Genomic DNA, 19,302 nt, shown 5'->3' with positions numbered 1-19,302 from the left:
ATTATTATTTTTTAAATATCATTTTAAATGCTATTAAAAAAATAAATTAACAAAATTATTTTATTATTTTATGAATAAATTTTATTAAATTTAATTTTAAATTACTTTTTAATATTCTCTTACTATTATATTTTAAAAAGTATTTTCTCAATATAAATTTTAATAATTATCTAATATTTTGGATATATAATAAATCGATTTTAAATAAAATTTCCCTATTAGTCATGTCATTTAAGAAGTAAACTCTATTGCAAACAATAACTAAATCTTGCTATATAAAAAAAAAAAATTAATTAAAGCATAATTTAGATCGCTTTAATCTCAAATTCTTTGGCAGACAGTCTAGTAAAATCTGATACTTATAAAAACTCTGATTTTATTGTTTAATTAATTTTTAGAAATAATTGTTTATAATAGTTTTAATCTCAACGAAGACCTTTTCTTTTCCTTTAAAAAACAATTAATTGATACGGCTTGAGATTAAGGCACAAGTATAGATCATGCAGAATCAAGCTTCCTATTAAAGAAATGAAAATTCCATTCCTCTTTCATATGAAAGAGCAAATAATAATAATAGTAATAATAATAATAATAATAATAATAATAATAATAATAAATTACAAGAAAAAGAATTGATTTTCCTTAATTACGAAATGAAATTAAAATTATTGTTAATCTACTATTACAAGTTACCCTTTCGGCATTTTTTAATGGATCTGAAAGGCAGCAAGTTATATTTATGAATAAAATTAAGAGAAAAAAAAAAAAAAAAAGTTCACCAACCTTATTTTAGGTGAAAAAAGTTTCTATAAATACCATGCTTAACAATTGAATATCCATAAGCATACACTCACATGCAAAGAGAGAGAGAGAGAGAGAGAGAGAGAGAGAGAGAGAGAGATCAATGGAGCTCTTCATCTTCTTTGCTTCTCTCTGCCTATGTCTTCTCCTGAAACCTCTTATCACTCAACTTCATCATCTTCTTTCTTCGTCATCAAAACCCACCAACAAGAATCCGAATCTCCCTCCTGGACCTTCCAGAATTTCCCTCATAGCCACCTTCGTTTTTCGCGGGAAATCATTCTTTGAACTTGGCCCTATCATCTCTAACCTTCGACAGAAATATGGCCCTCTCATCACTGTCCATCTTGGCTCTCAACCCACCATTTACATCACCAACAACTCGCTGGCCCATCAAGCTCTTGTCCAAAACGGTGCCGTTTTCGCCGACCGCCCCATTTCTATAAACAACCTCATCGTTAGCAACTCTAAGAAAATCATTAGTAAATCTCCTTATGGACCTACTTGGCGCGCTCTTCGTAGAAATCTCACAGCAGGAGTTCTCAATCCTTCTCAGCTTAGATCTTTCTCCCATGTCAGGGAGCGAGTTCTGAACAATCTGATTGATGCCTTTAAACATGATTCTAAGGGCGAGAAAGCTGTCTTTGTGGAAGAATATTTTCGCCATGCAATCTTCTCTATGTTGGTTCTCTTGTGTTTTGGAGATAATGTTGAAGAGAAACAAATCAGAGAGATTGAAGCTGCTCAACAAAGACTTTTCAAGAATTTCCATCGATTCAAGTTGTTCATTATCCTGCCAAAGTTGGGCAAGTTCTTGTGCAAAAAGCAATGGAAGAAGCTGACTGAAATCGTCACCGGTTACGACGAAGCCATTGTTCCCCTGATAAGATCAAGAAAAAAGATATCGGAGCAAGAACAAGACACTTCAAGAAAAGATCAAGGTGGTGTTTTTTACGTAGATACATTACTAAACTTTCAAGCTCCTGAAGAAGAGGAGAACCTTAAAGAAGTCGAAATTGTTGGTTTGTGCAATGAATTCATCAGCGCCGGCACCGATACAACGATGACTGCATTGCATTGGATCATGGCTAACGTAGTGAAGTACCCAGCAATTCAAGCTAAGATTTTGGAAGAAATAAAAGGTGGCATTGGAGATGATCAAAGGAAGTTCATCAAAGAAGATGATCTGCAAAAGATGCCTTATATAAAAGCAGTGGTTCTAGAAGGTTTGAGGCGGCACCCACCAGGGTATGCACCGGCGACACCGCATGCAGTGACAGAAGATGTAGAATTGGGTGGCTACAAAGTACCAAAAGGTACTGCAGTCAACTTCTTGATTGCTGATATGGGGAGAGACCCAAATGTTTGGGAAAATCCAATGGAGTTCAAGCCTGAGAGGTTCTTGAAAAGTAGTGATGGTGATAATGATCATCGTCAACAAGGGTTTGATGTGACTGGAAGTAGAGAGATCAAGATGATGCCATTTGGTGCAGGAAGGAGGATTTGCCCTGGTTATGGGTTGGCTATGCTTCATATGGAGTACCTTGTGGCAAATTTGGTTTGGCATTTTGAGTGGAAACCAGCTGATGGAGAAGATGTTGATTTGACTGAGAAATTCGACCTCACTATATCAATGAAGAATCCTCTGCGAGTTCATTTAACTCCTCGATTTTAATGATTATAGTTCGTGTCTGTTGGAATAAAAACTTGTTTTATTGTTTGATTTATAATCAATGATTGTGTCATCGTCAAAATAAACTCATTTAAAATTATCAATAATGAGTTTGTTTTTAGTATTATATTATGTAATTTGAAAAATGAATGGCTTAATGCACGTATTCTCTTTGTGCTAGGGTTTCTTATTTCAGTGGTTGTATTAATCATGCAATTAATTATAATGCTTTAATTATTTTCCCCTTATTATATTCAAATTTTTCTTATACTCAATTTATTATGAACTCAAAAAGATGATCAAGAAAGCATTAACTATTTAGAAAATACTACTCCCTCCATAACAGATTATCTAGAAAATTTTTGTCTCACTTTATTTACTAATTTAAAAAATTAAGAAAGCATTAATTTTTTTTATTAATTTTTTTTCTAACTTTACCCAAATCTATTATTATTTTCAATGCATTTATTTCTCCTTAATACCCTTCCACATTCCAATGAATAATAAGATTATTTTGGTCAATTATTAGTATTTTTTAAAAAATATATATATATATATATATATATATATATATATACTATCCAACAGTTTCTTTAATTCTTGTGCAAAGCCCTTAAAAAGCTATTATAATGAGATGGAGGGAATATTATAAACATAAGAAACTTTTATTTAGACCAGATTTATATGACTCAAAATACAATATATAGAGAGATCTACTAATAAAATAAATGAAATTCACATATTTATGTCTTGAGTTTATAATAAATTATGTTTAGATAAATTTTTCATACATATTCATTGTGAAATTTAATGATTTAGTGAATACTTAGTATTCACATATAACATCTTTTTTTCTTAAATTGATCTCTTTGATAATTTAGCTGCATAAGTTTTTTCCCCTTTAAACAATGCTTGCCATGTCTAATAACAAAACTCTTATAAACAATTTTATGTATTAATTCTCTTTATTTATTATTATTTTTATGGCTTGAATTTTGGATATATTTTTCATGGACCTGAATTGTGATCCGACCCGAAAGTTTCATGCTGCGATCCGATTAGGATAAAAAGTGAGATCCGTGCTAGTAGCGGAGGGCACTATCCCTCGCGGTATGGACCAGTATAAATATTGTAATATTCTACCCTTTGCGGTAGAGTTGTGAGATATTCGGGAAACACACTGGGGTTAGGGTTTGAGAGTTCTGATTGATTGTATCTTGCTCTTTTCATCATAGTGGAACTTTTTTCTCTTGTCTTGCCCGTAAACATAGACCTTACGGTTGAACCACATTAAATCCTGAGTTATTCTTTTTCTCTCTTTAATACAGTGTGATTGTGCGATTTGTGTGTGTACCTTAGATTTGCGTGCTTGTTATAACAAACTGGTATCAGAGCTTTGTGCGAAAAACCTAGGGTTTACAGATGGCGCCATCTTCAACGAAGTATGAGATAGAGAAGTTTAATGGTGCATCGAGTTTCAATCTACGGAAGATTAAAATTAAATCTTCTTTGATCCTACAAGGCTTATGGAAGGCAATTAAAGGAGAGAACCTTGAGTGCGATTTTCATGAGCATAACTGATAATGTCCTATGCTAGATTGTTGGTGAAAGCTCAGCATCTGCGGCATGGAAGAAATTAGAGGAGTTGTACTCAGCCAAATCGCTGATCAACCGCCTGTATCTGAAGAAAAGGCTTTACAATCTAAGAATGAGCGAAGGTACATCCATTAAAGAACATCTGGATGAATTCAATTTAATCATTATGGACCTGAAGAATATTGATATTGAGATTGATAGTGAGGATCAGGCCCTTATTGTGTTATGTTCTTTGCCACCCTCCTATAAAAGTTTTGTTGATACTCTGTTGTATGGGAAAGATAGTATATCACTAGACAATGTTAGTAATTCTCTTAAATCGAAGGAGTTGAAAAAGAAATTTTCAGATAATAGAGAAAGATTTGAGGGGAAAGGTTTGGTGAGCAGGGGAAGAACACATTCAAGGGAGGGTTCTTCCAGCAGGAAGAAATCTAAGGCCAGATCTAAGTCAAGAATGAAAAAGGCCAACTGTTTTGAGTGCGAGGAGCAAGGTCACTACAGGAGAGACTGTCTCAAGTTGAAAAATAAAAAGGGAAAGCAATTAGAAAGTTCTGCGAATGTGGTTGATAGTTTTATTGATTTTGATGGCGTTGACAGTGCTGGAGAAATTTTATTCGTGAGTTCATATCATGGACAAAATTCGTGGATTCTTAATACTGGTGCTACTTATAACATGTGTTCACACAGAAACCGGTTTGTCACTTACAAAGAGATGAGTGGCAAGGTGTTTCTGGGCAATGATCGTGCATTATCTGTTGAAGGAATTGGTAACATCAGATTGAGGATGTTTGATGGCATTGTCAGAACTATAGAGTGTTGGCATGTTCCAGGACTAAAGAGGAACCTGATTTCTCTTGGGACACTTGACTCTCATGGATTTAGATACCATATAGAGAATGGAGTTCTCAAAGTGTGCAAGGGCTCTATCGTGAAGAGCAGTTTGGTTTCAGAATTATATTTTCTTCAGGGCAGTAAAGTTTCAGGGGAAGCTGCAGTAGCATCCGAAAGCAATAATCAAAATCAGACTCAATTGTGGTATATGCGTCTTGGTCATATGAATGAAAGAGGATTATCTGTGTTAAGCAAGTGGGATTTATTGGACGGGCAGAAAATAGAATCTATGGACTTTTGTGAACACTGTGTGTTTGGCAAATAGACCAGGGTGAAGTTCGATAAAAAGGCAGTGCGCAAGACCAGAGGAACGGTGGATTATATCCACTCAAATCTATGGGGTCCTAACAGAATCCCTTCCAAGAGATGTGCCAGGTACTTCATGACTTTAATTGATGATTACTCTCGGATGGTGTGGGTGTATTTTCTGAAAACAAAAGATGAGGCATTTTCAACCTTTATAAAGTGGAAGATGATGATTGAGAAGTAGACAGAAAAGAAGGTCAAGCGTCTTAGATTGATAATGGGTTAGAATTTTGCAATCGTGAGTTCGATGCATTCTGCAGCAATGAAGGTATAGTGAGACATCGCACTTATACATGGACACCACAACAGAATGGTATTGCAGAACGCATGAACAGAATGCTTTGTGACAAAGCACGAAGCATGCTCTCCCATTCAGGATTGGGAAAGGATTTCTGGGCTGAAGCAATTAATACAACCTGTTTCTTGGTTAATAGATCTCCATCTATAACTATTGAGTGTAAAAATCCTTTTGAGATCTGATGCGGTTCACCTGCTGATTACTCTCAGCTGAGAGCATTTGGTTGCCCTGCTTATGCTCATGTGAGAGATGGTAAGCTTGAGCCGAGGGCAAGAAAATGCATATTTCTAGGGTATGCATCTGAAGTGAAAGGCTACAGGTTGTGGTGCAATGATCCAAAGTCTCCAGGATTAATTATCAGTAGGGATGTGACATTTAATGAGTCTGCTTCATTGGGTAGTCAGAGGGAGAATTCAATAGCAGAATCAGATCACGGTGTCAGAGAACAAGTGGAGCTTGATATTGATACTTCAGCAGTTCAGTCCAGTGATTCAGAGATGACGTGCAAGATCCTGATCAACAAGAGGATGCACCTGAGCAACAGTAACAGGAACCATATAGCATTGCAATTGGTAAAGAGAGAAGACAGATTAGACCACCACAAAGATACGCATATGCAGATCTAGTTGCGTTTGCCTTGTCAGTTGCTGAAATAGTTGATGTGCATGAACCCAGCAATTATAGAGAAGCTATTTCTTGTTCAGATGCAGATCAATGGGTCGGTGCTAGGAGTGAAGAAATTGAATCTCTTCACAAGAATCAAACTTGGGAGCTTGTAACATTACCTAAGGGACAAAAAGTGGTAGGTTACAAATGGGTGTTCAAGAACAAGGAAGGCACTCCAGGGGTTGAAGCACATATAAGGCACGGTTGGTAGCAAAAGGCTTTACTCAGAGGGAGGGGATTGACTTTAATGAAGTGTTTTCTCCAGTTGTGAAGCATAGTTCTATCAGAGTCTTACTTGCTATGGTTGCTCTTTATAATCTAGAGCTTGAGGAATTAGATGTGAAAACAGCATTTTTACATGGTGAGTTGGAGGAGCAAATTTATATGACTCAGCCTGAGAGATTTGTCATTCCAGGTATGGAAAATCGTGTTTGTTTGCTTAAGAAATCTTTATATGATCTGAAACAGTCTGCTAGGCAGTGGTACAAAAGATTTGATACATTCATGGTTCATAATGGCTTTAATCGTAGTTCATATGACAGTTGTGTGTATCATAAAAAGCTTTCAGATGATTCCTTTGTTTATTTGTTGTTGTATGTGGATGATATGCTTATTGCTACTAAAAGCATGTCACAAATTAACATTCTGAAAAAGCAATTGAGTGATGAGTTTGAGATGAAGGATTTGGGTGCTGCAAAGAAGATATTGGAAATGGAAATTACCAGGGATAGAAGTGTTGGGAAGCTTTTCTTGTCTCAATAGGCCTATGTTGAGAAAGTGCTTAAGCGTTTCAACATGAATAATGCTAAGCCTGTGACTGTTCCGTTTGCTGCCCATTTCAAGTTATCTGCAGATATGTCACCAAAAAAAGATGAGGAGATGGAGCACATGTCTAGTGTTCCCTATTCGAGTGCTGTTGGTAGCATCATGTATGCTATGATATGCACCCAACCTGACATTTCATATGCAGTTAGTATTGTGAGTAGATACATGGCGTGTCCTGGGAAAGAGCATTGGTAGGCAGTGAAATGGATTTTGAGGTATTTGAAGGGTACTATAGATATTGGTCTGACATTTGACAAGGCCAAGATGAGTGATTTAGTTGTTGTCTATGTAGATTTAGATTTTGCAGGGGACTTAGAGAATAGGAGATCTTTGACAGGTTATTTGTTTACTCTTTCTGGAAGTGCTATCAGTTGGAAGGCAACATTACAAGCTACAGTTGCTTTGTCTACCACAGAGGCTGAATATATGGACTTAGCAGAGGCAGTAAAGGAAGTTTTATGGTTAAAAGATTTAGTGGGTGATCTTGGGTTGATACAGAACAAGGCAATAGTGTTTTGTGACAGCCAGAGTGCAATACATCTCACAAAGAATCAGATGTACAATGAGCGAACTAAGCACATTGATGTCAGATATTACTTCATTCGGGACATTGTATCTCAGTGGACTATAGTTGTGTAGAAAGTCTCCACACATTATAATTCAATAGATATGATAACCAAGGGAGTCCCAGTCAATAAGTTTAGGCATTGCCTAGACTTGGTTGGTGTTTGTAGTGCTCAGTAATGCCCTTGCGAGGGCATATGACAAGATAGAGTGTTTTGTGGTTATTTTGTTGATGATAAAGGGAATTCAAACCAAGGGGAACAATTGTTATTTTTGTAGCTTGAATTTTGGATATATTTTTCATGAATCAGAATTGTGACCCGATCCGAAAGTTTCGTGCTACAACATGATTGGGATAGAAAGTTAGGTCTTTGGTGGTAGCGGAGGGCACGATCCCTCGCGGTATAGACCAATATAAATATTATAATATTCTACCTTTTGTGATAGAGTTGTGAGATATTCGAAAAACACATTGAGGTTAGAGTTTGAGAGTTCTAATTGATTGTATCTTACTCTTTTTATCATAATGAAACTTTTTTCTCTTGTCTTACCCGCGGATGTAGATCTTATAGATGAACCGTGTTAAATTCTGAGTTATTCTTCTTCTCTCTTCAATATTGTGTGATTGTGCGATTTGTGTGTGTGCCTTAGATTTACATGCTTGTTATAACATTTATTTTGGTTTCAAATTAAATTAAATAATAAATAATAATTCATATAATGTATCAAGAGTAATTTAAAATTAAGACTTTACTTGTTATTTTGATTCATTTATATTGTTTTTATTTATTATAATTTTTTAGAAGACTTCAATAATATTAAAATAAATTTCATTGATTATTTAATATATATATATATAATGTAACATAAAAAAAGGTTTAAAAATTCAATTATTATTGGATGCTTTTATATTTTAAATAATTTTAATTTTCTCTATTTTAATTTAATTAAATACAAGCCATTCATGTTAGCGTGATAATATCAAAAAGTAAATTGCAAGATTATTTTATCATCAAACGTATATGTTCAAATATAAAAACAAAAAAAAATTAAAATAAAATCAAAGTCTCGTTCATATGCGCACCCATTTTAGGGTTGACTATTGAAGTATCACTTCCGTGAAGAAACAAAATCCATTCACATGATAAGATAACTTTTTTTTTAGCAGTGTGATCATCAAACGATATATTATAAGTTAATAAAAATTTTAATATATTAGAGTATCTTTTTATGTCCGTTTTATAGTTCATATAATATTATTTGTGATAATTTTTTAATTTTTTTCGTGATCACTTTCACTCAGAGTTTGAAAAAATAATTTTTAAATTTTAAAACTTCTTTTCATAAAATACACATCAATAATTTTATTTTTACTCATAATGTTAACTTCAAATTTTATTATTTTACCATTCAAATTACAAAGGAACGACGTTATAAATTTACAACTTATACGTGAATATAATTACCAAAATTAAAAACAAGTCATTAAAAGTATATAAAAATTTTCATTAAATTTCTCTCAAATTTTTCATCCATCTATACTTAAATATCAAAGTTAATAAAAATCTTATAAATGAAATTATCAATTTTAATTACGAAATAAAATGAAAAAAAAAAATAGAGAATGGATATAAAAGAAAATTGAGTATGTGTATTGAGATCTTGAGCTTATAGGGTGTATATATAAATATGAATAATTATGATTTGTTGTTTTAATGGACTAAAATGTTTATTTAATTAAGATTTATAATCATGAAATGTGCTAAGTTAAGATTTGACAATAATTAGGTTTAAATATCAAAAAAAGAAAAAAATTTGAGTTAAACTATGGGTCTCTAATATCAAAATATCAAAAAAATTTGACAATAATTAGGTTTAATCACCATCATAGATGATGAACAGAAATCCACCCTTGATCGTACTGGGGTGGCAACAGCAGCAATAACAACAACAATTACAATATATAGTCACAGTGATTACCATGTACACTAACTATATACATGTAACACTTAGAAAGCATTTGCCATAAGATTAGATAATTGAAAATCAAGATAAAAAATAATTAATGATGTAATAATTTATAGTGTGGTAAAAAAATTAAAAAATATAATATTTCTATCCATTTTTATTTGTCGCATTTGTATTTGATTTTTACATGATAATTAAGAAAATATTAGATAACCTTGTTTTGATAAAAGCAAATTATAATTGACAACATTAACCTCTATCTCATTTAAGAAATTATATAAATATTGATTGTATTTAATAGAAATAAAAAGTAAATTTAGAAGAAAAAAAATAATTAATACTCTTTAATTTTCAAAATGCAACAGATAATTTTGGATAAAATACGACAGATAATTTTGGATAAATGGACAGAGATAATATCATATTGACATTTGTTAAGTCTTGTTACATTTAACCTCTAAAAATTAACTAAAAAATTAACTAAGCTAAAAATTAACTTAATATCTTGTTAGCATCCAAATAAGAGTAATAAAGAATTAAATGTTACAAAAATAATAATTACTCTTGTTAATCTTGCTCGTGCCATGAGTTTAAGTCAGGTTGTGGGCATGACTACATACATTTGAGTAATATTATGTCTTCCTTATACCCATCACATGCACGTAAAACATGAGCAACAGATGAATGTGTGCTCTGTTCAAGTTCAGAGATGTAAAGAAGCTAATTTCAGTATTTCATCAGGAGTTGTATATGGATGATGATGTAGAAAATAAACTGCCTCTCCCACCTGGTACGGCCACAAGTCTCTGTCAGTGATATTCTGATGCCGAAAGGAGCTACTTTGTGCTATTTCCTTACTGTTTGAGTGGGCATCCTTCACATCTTCCTTGCACACTACGTAAATGCCACACTCCTTTACATAAAACCCAGATGGCATATGCACTGAAACATTCACTTCATCCTCTACTTCCAACTCATCTCCAAACTTCCAGCAGCTTAACCATAGCATATCCTCATCATCTTCTGGGATTCCGTAGAAGGTTGGACTATAAGTCCAGTTTATACCCTTGGTTTCATTATTGATTTTGGCATAATAACCAGCGCCATGAAAAAAAGATACCTGATCACCGCGTGAGTATAACGTGCATAAGTTTAAGCCGCAGATATTTTGACCAGGAAGTGGAGCTACCGTAAAAGATATCGAGGAGCCCATGCTTTTATGGGTGAACCAGAATGGAACCTTACTCCCAGCAAGGAAGAAGCTGAATATGCCACATTCTTGCAATACCTGAGGCATTGAATTATTGACCTTTAAAGTTGCATTTGATAAAATTAACATAGAGCATAGAGGCAACAACAAGGTAATTAATAATATTAATAATAATGACATGATAAGTGAGAGGAAGAACCTGGGGAAGAGTCCTCCTTTCTCTGTTTGCCATAGCATTAAACATTGTCACTTCAGTACTCCCCAAGGATGCCGAGTCAAACAAGTCCAAATCATTCATCATTTCTGTATCCATATTTATGAGTGGTTCTAGCTTGAACAAGCCTTGTACTTCAACAAGTTGGTCACAGCCAAACAGTTGCACCTGCAAAGTTATCAGCAAATTTGGCAAATTTGTAATTCTTTCCAATGACGTACAGCCCTCAGCATTTAATTCCTCCAAACTTTCTGGAAGCTCCGGAAGAGATTGGAGCCTTGTGCACTCATCTAAGCAAAGGGACTGGAGTGTAGTGAGGCCTTTGATGCTTTCTGGAATACTGTGGATTGGATTTCCTTTAAGATCTAAATTTTCCAAGGAGCAAAGAGAGCTTAGATCATTTGGAATAGCAGCATCTGATAGATCGCAGTTTGCGAGACTTAAGTTTACTAAATAGCATGGTAAAAAAGCCAATGAGAAACTCATTGATTGTGGACATTTTCTTGGTAGCAACCAGGACCAAAATGTTGAATACCACGGCACGTTCACAGCTTGTAATTGATTTAAAGCAGTGCCATCTGCATAAAGAACCTTCAATGATTGCATTTTCCTCATCTCCTCAGGCAGCTGATCAAGTTTTGAGCAGCCACACAAATTAAGTTTTTCAAGAGATTCCAATGAGCCAATTTCTGCAGGAAGTGTCTTCAAATTTTTGCAGTCCCTTAAGTCCAGTAAAACAAGTCTTTGAAGGTTGCCAATGGATTCATCAAGCTCAATCAAGTTTATGCAATCTTTGAACTTTAATCTCTCAAGAGAAGGAAGTCCCATGAAGTTGGGGGTTCTAACAAGGCCATGGGAATGACTGAAGTTGAGGATTTTCAAGGTAACAAGGAACTGTTGCAAAGAAAAAGTAATTAGCAACATAATCTGCTAGCTAGATAGATAGATATACAAAGAGAGATTAGTAGTATACCCTTGTTCCTTTCCAAACATTTATTAGGCTGCTGTTGCGCATATCAAGAACAGCAAGATTCTCCAGGTGAAAATTTTTTGGTATATATTTTAAAGGAAATCCACGCCAAAATAACCATACTAAACCTTTAGGAAAGTCTCCATAATCTCCACTGAGTTTAACATAATTGAGCTGGAGCAACTTCAGTCTGTCCATGTTTGCAAATGCTTTTGTTTTCAGTCTTGCTTCATAAAATGAATTTGCTAAACCACTGCTCACATGTTGCCTGGAGAAGAAACCAAGGTGATGTCTTTTTGAATAATTTCCTAGGTTAGGAGGGACTGGTTCATCAACAGAATCTTCATAATGCCGTTGTTTTGCATATATTTTACCAGTATTGTCTCCCTTTAACATCTGTTGATTTAGTATGAGGCCCTTGACTGTTTCCGTACCCTGCTTTGCCCATAGAAAAAGTTAGGGATAACATAAGAACAATTAGAGCTGAAAATTATGGTAAGCGTCCACATATAAATAAATATGAATTATCCGCTTACCGTATTTTCTCTTAATACATTGAATGCATCTTTGTGATGCCAAAGTCTACTACGCTTCCCTGGTTCCTCAGGTGATTCTTGACGAACAATTTCTATCCCCATGTCTCTAACTAATTGATGCATCATCAGCTTGTTTCCTTCATTAATTGTTACAAGACACCTACCAATGAGATTGTTAATTCCAACTACAGTATAGAATTTACAGCCATCTAATATGCTAGCTACATAATCTTTGTTCAATCCAATGAAGAAACAAGCTATGTCGAGGAATAAATTTTTATCATGATCATCTTGCAGAGAATCATAGCTTACTCTAAGAATCTTTTGAATTTTACTGTCAGGAATTGCTTCCAACTTTTGCAATGCACTTTCCCATACATCCGCGCTTTTGCCTGAAAAAGAGGAACCCAGAACTTGAAGAGCCAATGGAAGACCACTACAAAGACTCACTGCTCTTTTGGATTGCTCCTTGAAATCTTCAATGGGATAATCTTGCCCAAATGCGTGCCGACTGAAAAGCTCAAGTGATTCAGTATCATCCAATTCATTAACTCTAAACATCTTACTAAGTTCATGAGCCCTTAGAAGACGCTCATGTCTAGTTGTTATAATAATTTTACTTCCAGGGAAAAACCATTCTCGCATTCCAATTATTGCATTGAATTGGTCCAGTTGATCCAGATCATCAAGAACAAGAAGAACTCGTCTGCGACATATAGCATCTTTTATCTTAATAATCCCTTCATCTACATTGTAAATTTTGTTTGTTTTTCCCTTTAGGAGATCTGAAAGAATTTGCCTTTGCAAGCGAACCAAACCATTGGATTGTTCAGAAGTTTCTCTCACATTTGCAAGAAAGCTTGCACCATCAAAGTTGTCAAAGTTCTGGTTGTAAACAATCTTTGCAATAGTTGTCTTGCCAATTCCCCCAACTCCATAGATTGTTGCTATGCCAATATCATTTGAGCCATCTTGTAACCACAAGTTAATAGCAGCTATACGAGAATCTATACCAACTAAATAGGGAGCAACATTCAGTACTATGCGGTGCAGCTTATTTCCAACCTCTTTAACAACATTTTGAATAAACTGTGACTGGTACCTGTCGAAATCAAAACAACAATACGAAAAATAACCACATTAAAACAATAATATAATAAGTATGGTAATCTTACTTCACACATGAATCATTTGGAGCAATAGACCCTCGAGGAAAGTAGTTAGGACAGGTAGAAGGGATATTTAGAGCATTGATAAACCTCAAATAGGGAGATTTTACAAAGTGTTTAATTAGTAGCATTGAGGAGATCGCATAATAAGAGACATGCATGTCACTTATGGAGGAATGCAAGAAGGCTGAAATAGCTTATGATAAAGAAATTTAAAACTAGTGGAAGATTAAAAGAACATCAGGGCCAGCGAATGGAGAAAAAGGTTTCCTATGTCATGATTCAGGCTGCTATGTGAAGCTGCATTATCCAAGACTAGGATTTATTCTCCGGTTAGCTTTGAGAAAAAAGGCTTCGATAATGTAGTTGCTCCATGTGTATGTTATGTAAAACAGAAAACAAACATATGTCCCACCAATTCTTTTGCTGTTATTTTTCTGAAATGGTATCAGAGGAATAGGATACCTTAGTTCTCATAAATTGCTGTAATTGTAGCATCTAGCAATTAAATCCCTTTGCATATCTATCTACATAAAGATTCATATGATTCTTCTTTCAATAGAATAATTTCATTTAACTGAAGACAAGAAGGCTTAAATATTATAGACACATAAGAGACTGAAGATTAAAGAAAAGCACAAGACTGAAGATGGTTCTGTTTGTTATTTTCAGTCCCAAACTCCCAATTTTATTCCTTTCCTTCAGTCATGATTATGTTAAGTCCACTAAAGGTTATCCACTAAATTCCTGTCTCTATGACATAAACATATCAATTTTACACAGTTTAAGAAATTAGAACTAGCCTTCCAACAAGATATTTCGTATATCGATTTTTCCCTATCTTTCAGTAAATGATTATCCTAATCTGTATAACTATTAGACACAAAATTTCAGTTTCCCTCAATCAAAATTTGGACACATTGATTGATTTTGGGTTTCAAGCTTTCTTGTAAGTAGCTGCATCTGGTATCAAATTGCTAAATTTTTTATACTATTTTTTCAAAAACAAAAATAATGATAGTAAGAGAATTTTACTTGTTTTCTAAGATCATTCCTCCCATGTCTGCAGCTTCTCTAAGAGCTTTTCTCCATCCTTCCACCATGTTCATCTGTTCCTTGAAGTCCATTTCATGTCTAGCAAATGCTTCACCATAGCTCCCAGTCTGTTCCCCCACTTGGGCTGGATTCACATCATAGAAAAGTGGCAGCACAATATGCCCAACAGTTCTCCTACGTTCCATGATCATCACGAGTTCATCAAGGCACCATCTTGAAGAGGCATAGTCCTTTGAAAGAACAATTACAGACATTCTTGATTCTCGTATTGCTTTCATGATTTCTTTCTCAATATTTTCCCCTCTCTCAATTTCATCATCGTCCCTGAAGGTGCGAATCCCAGCTTGAATCAGAGCTGTGTAGAGGTGATCAGTGATATTCTTGCGGGTGTCTCCGCCTCTAAAGCTCAAGAACAAATGGTAAGTCCATCGAAATGATGCAGATGAAGATTCTTGACTTCTTGCAGGAGCCATTCCAAAGAAAGTTGATAAGCAAAAAAAAAAAAAAAAAAAGAAAAAAACCAATAGGTTGATGAATGAGGAGTAACCCAAGATTGATAAATGGATTGAATCACAAATGAAGAGCAAGATTGATCAATGGATTGAACAACAAACGAAGAGCTGGAAAAAGGATTCAAAAAAACAAAGAGATAGAAGAACAAGAAAAATCAATAGATTGAAGAATGAGGAGAAACCCAAGATTGATCAATGGATTGAATAACAAATGAAGAGCAGGAAAAGGATTTAAAAAATGCAGAGAGAGAATGACAAGAAAGAACTAAGAAATCTAAAGAATGGGTGAATGCTTGACTTCTACACAACCTCACCTTTCTAGGAATTTTCCTTTTGCTATAGTAATGGAAAATATGCGATAGTGTGTCATTAAAAATTAAAAAAAAAAAAATTGTATTGAGTGAAATGTTTAATAAAAACATTAACATTTCTTGCCTAAAAAAATATAACATTAAAAATGTTATATTTATTAAATTTTAATAAATATATTTATTTATAATTAATTTTACATTAAAAATGATCACTCCTCCCATTTTCTAATTTGAAAGTTATGAATATTATATAAAAAAAGGTAATAATATTATATAAAAAAATATAATTTTTTAATAAATGCAATGTTGTACTTATTATATAATATTAATAATTATTAATATTATATAAAAATATATAATATAATTTTTTATCTTATAGATACAATATTAATCTGTTTAAAATTTAATTATATCGTTATATTTAGCATAAAAATTTTAATTTAAATTTAATTATAAAATTAATAAATTAAATTTTTAAAATTTTTTATTTAAATTAAAAAATTTAATTCATAAATTTAATTTTTAGATTAAATTAAATTTAAATTAAAATTTATGAACTAAACAATAAAAAATTAAAAAGAGTTAAATTAAACTTTTTTTAATAAGTATAAAAATTAAATTAAATATTTTTTTTAATATTAATCATAAAAAAAAATCCACGGTTTGTCAATTAATAGATGTAATTTTTTCCAACTCAAGTAATGGATGTAATTTTATTTTTCTTAGTAATGAAATGAATTCTTTTTGGCAGGTTGATTATTAAAATTGATTTTTAAATAATATTTTAAAATATATTAATATACTTATATAATATACATATATGTAAAAAAATTACATTTTAATTTGATATTTATATTATGTTAATATTAATATAATACTAATAATTATGCAAGTAACTAAGATAAAATAAAAAAAAACTATGCAAATAAAATTCTCTGATAAATAATCAATTATCAGTAATATAATTATATATAAATATTTTAAATTTTATATCTTATTTTTTAATAGATGTTATTAAATAATGTTATATATTATTAAATGATTTTTTAAAATAGTTAATATATATCATTTAATTTAAATAAATAAATAAAAATTGCAATTCTTATTAGAATAAAAATTTTAATTAAATTTAATTTTGATAAACATATAATTATTCCAAATTTTAATACAAATTTAAATTATTTTTAATATAGGAATTTCTTCTAAAAAAATTAAGAATTTCAACATTAATAAAATTTTATAATATGATTTTAAAATATACAATGTAAAAAATAAATAATAAATTTAAAATAAAACCACTATTAATTTATAAAGTTGTGGAAGGTCTAATTTAAGTACTAGTTGATCAATAAGACAAATTAAATATATAATTGTTTTTTAAATTAACTTATAAAAAATATGTAATTAATTTTAAATCTTAACTATGAATAATTTAAATTGATTTTATTAATTTAATTCACAACCATGTGTCCATGCCCAACAATTTAAGAAAATTTTGGCAGGAAAGGCTTTCTTTTTTTAATATTAACTTTTAAATTAAATTTGAAGAAAAAAATTTAAAATCTTAAAATAAATTAAATAAATTCTTTATAATTTATTTTTATTTAAATTAAGTTTAAATCATTTTTTTATCATTAAAATAATATAATATTATTTTAAATTTTTTATTTAAAATTAAAAAATAATTAAAATTCATAAACACAGCCTCTTTTTTTTTCTTATCTTCATTTTTTTTTCTTTTATAAGAACGCGTGGAAGGGTCCCATTCCTTCACAGTCTCCATGCGCGTGTAGTCCGTCACTAACGTGAAAGGTAATTTGAGACCTATGAAATATATTTTTAAGATTCATTTTGAGAAAATAAAAAAATAAAGCTTTGATTAATAAAATATTTAGTTTGACTACTTTATTTTTAACTTTAATTTAAAATATATATTTTTTTTAATTTATAAATTAATTTTAAAATTATTAGATAATTATTTAATAAAATTATTTCAACTTAACTTAAATAATTTAAAAGTTAGGTTAAAAAAATGTTAAAAAATAATTTAATTTATTAAAATAATTAAAAATAATATATAATTGAGTGATATGGTTGTTAAAATGAGAATAATATTTAATATTTTTAAAAATTATTAAGATAATATAGTCTTTTATTTAGTTAAAAAGTAATTTTAAACTGATAAGTTGTAAGTAAGAATAGATTATTTTTAACTTATAATTTATTTTAAGTATTTTTTTAATTTATAAACTAAATAAATACTAATTTACTTATGACTTTTGATTATAAGCAGATTTGACTAATTTATAAGTTAAATCAAATATTCTCTAGATAGAGACAGAATATAATTTTAAAGTACAAAATTTCATATTATTTTAATTTTAAGGATATGATTGTATTGACATAATATTCGATTTGACAATTAAAATGGGAAGTAGACTCCACTTGGTAGTAATATACCATTATTCGACTCCACATTATTTCTACAAGTCTGATCTAAAAATTATTAAATTTTGATGTCCTTGTAAAGAGAAAAAACTATACTTTCTATTATTGCACTCCTACCTAAATAATAAAATAAAATACCTAATAATTCCATGATAAAAAAAAAAAAAAAGATCCTCACAATAGAGGAAATAACAAATCTTCATAAAGAAGAAAAACTAAATCCTCATAGAAGAGAAGACATTAAATCCTCCCAAAGAGGGCTATAAAACTAATATTTATTAATAAGAATAGACTGAAGACAAAGACAATGTTCCAAAAGAATATAGATTTAAAATTTATTGAGAACAAAAAAATAAAAAGGAAAGAGGAATAAAAATATTCACTATTAGTGATATGCCTTGTGAAAGAGAGAATGAAAATTGATTAGTTATGAAAGATAAGAAATTCTACTTAAATGAATCAAAGAATAAGAATAAGCTAAAATTAAGCAATATAACACCCAAATCAACTTCAACAGAAAAAAAAAAGAAATGAATTTCTCTTTTGGTATTTTATGATATAAGATGCAACAGTAATAAAAGGCAAAAATAAGAAGATAACTATGGAATGTAAACTTTGATAAAAGTAATATCACCACAAAGAATACAATCCCAATCAAGACGCCACATAATTAACTCTTGTGATAAGTCAAGACTTCACCACAAACAAATAATGTTTGATAAAAAAGAAAAAGCAACACTTGCTATTATGATTAAAATTCAGAATGCTTTGAGCTTACAAGAGTTGGCCTTTATATAGGCTAATTACAAGCACTATAAAGAAAAATAAAAAGGTTACTAAATAGGAAGTTTGAATAGTCTTCTAAATAGGAAATAATATTAAATTTTTTAGAAGAAACACTTTAGATTCTGCCCATAGAGTGATAAACAAATTTGAGGAAATTTGGTGACTTTTCAACCTTATTTCCTTCTTTAATTGAAAGATATTTCAATTTCCTTCTGATTTCTTTGACTTGGTCAATTCCAAACAGTAAATATGAGCATTTTACACACATATGGGCTTATTTTTTTCACAATCAACCCATTATCTTTATTTTAACTTAAGTCCAAACATTTTAGTATGCACCCATCTCACATGCCCTATGGACTTGCTAAGCCCATCCCAACTTCTTTAATTTGAATACAAGCAAGCAAAATAATGAGCTAGCTTTTGGACCTAGTCAATGGACTCTCGTATCTCATGTCATCATGTGGCACATCATCTCCTCCTTATTGATTAGGATTTGCCCT

At 31.4% G+C, this 19,302-nt stretch overlaps 2 protein-coding genes across 2 annotated transcripts; one reads left to right on the top strand and one right to left on the bottom strand.

The window, feature by feature from the left end:
• Positions 1-904: 904 nt before the first annotated feature.
• Positions 905-2,476, top strand: LOC110657352 (cytochrome P450 89A2-like). The gene has a single exon (XM_058132950.1). The coding sequence runs from the start codon at positions 905-907 to the stop codon at positions 2,474-2,476; it is 1,572 nt and encodes a 523-aa protein (XP_057988933.1).
• Positions 2,477-9,980: 7,504 nt separating this feature from the next.
• Positions 9,981-15,536, bottom strand: LOC110657227 (disease resistance protein RPV1). The gene is made up of 5 exons (XM_058131687.1): positions 14,722-15,536; positions 12,518-13,619; positions 11,985-12,416; positions 10,997-11,905; positions 9,981-10,875 (listed from the first exon to the last, which is right to left on the bottom strand). The coding sequence occupies exons 1-5, from the start codon at positions 15,213-15,215 to the stop codon at positions 10,291-10,293; spliced, it is 3,522 nt and encodes a 1,173-aa protein (XP_057987670.1). The 5' UTR covers positions 15,216-15,536; the 3' UTR covers positions 9,981-10,290.
• Positions 15,537-19,302: the final 3,766 nt, after the last annotated feature.

Source organism: Hevea brasiliensis, chromosome 13 (genome assembly GCF_030052815.1).
Source record: "Hevea brasiliensis isolate MT/VB/25A 57/8 chromosome 13, ASM3005281v1, whole genome shotgun sequence".
Classification (NCBI taxonomy): Eukaryota; Viridiplantae; Streptophyta; class Magnoliopsida; order Malpighiales; family Euphorbiaceae; genus Hevea; species Hevea brasiliensis.
Note: the sequence above shows the minus strand (reverse complement) of the source record. Positions and strands in the feature narration are given on the sequence as shown.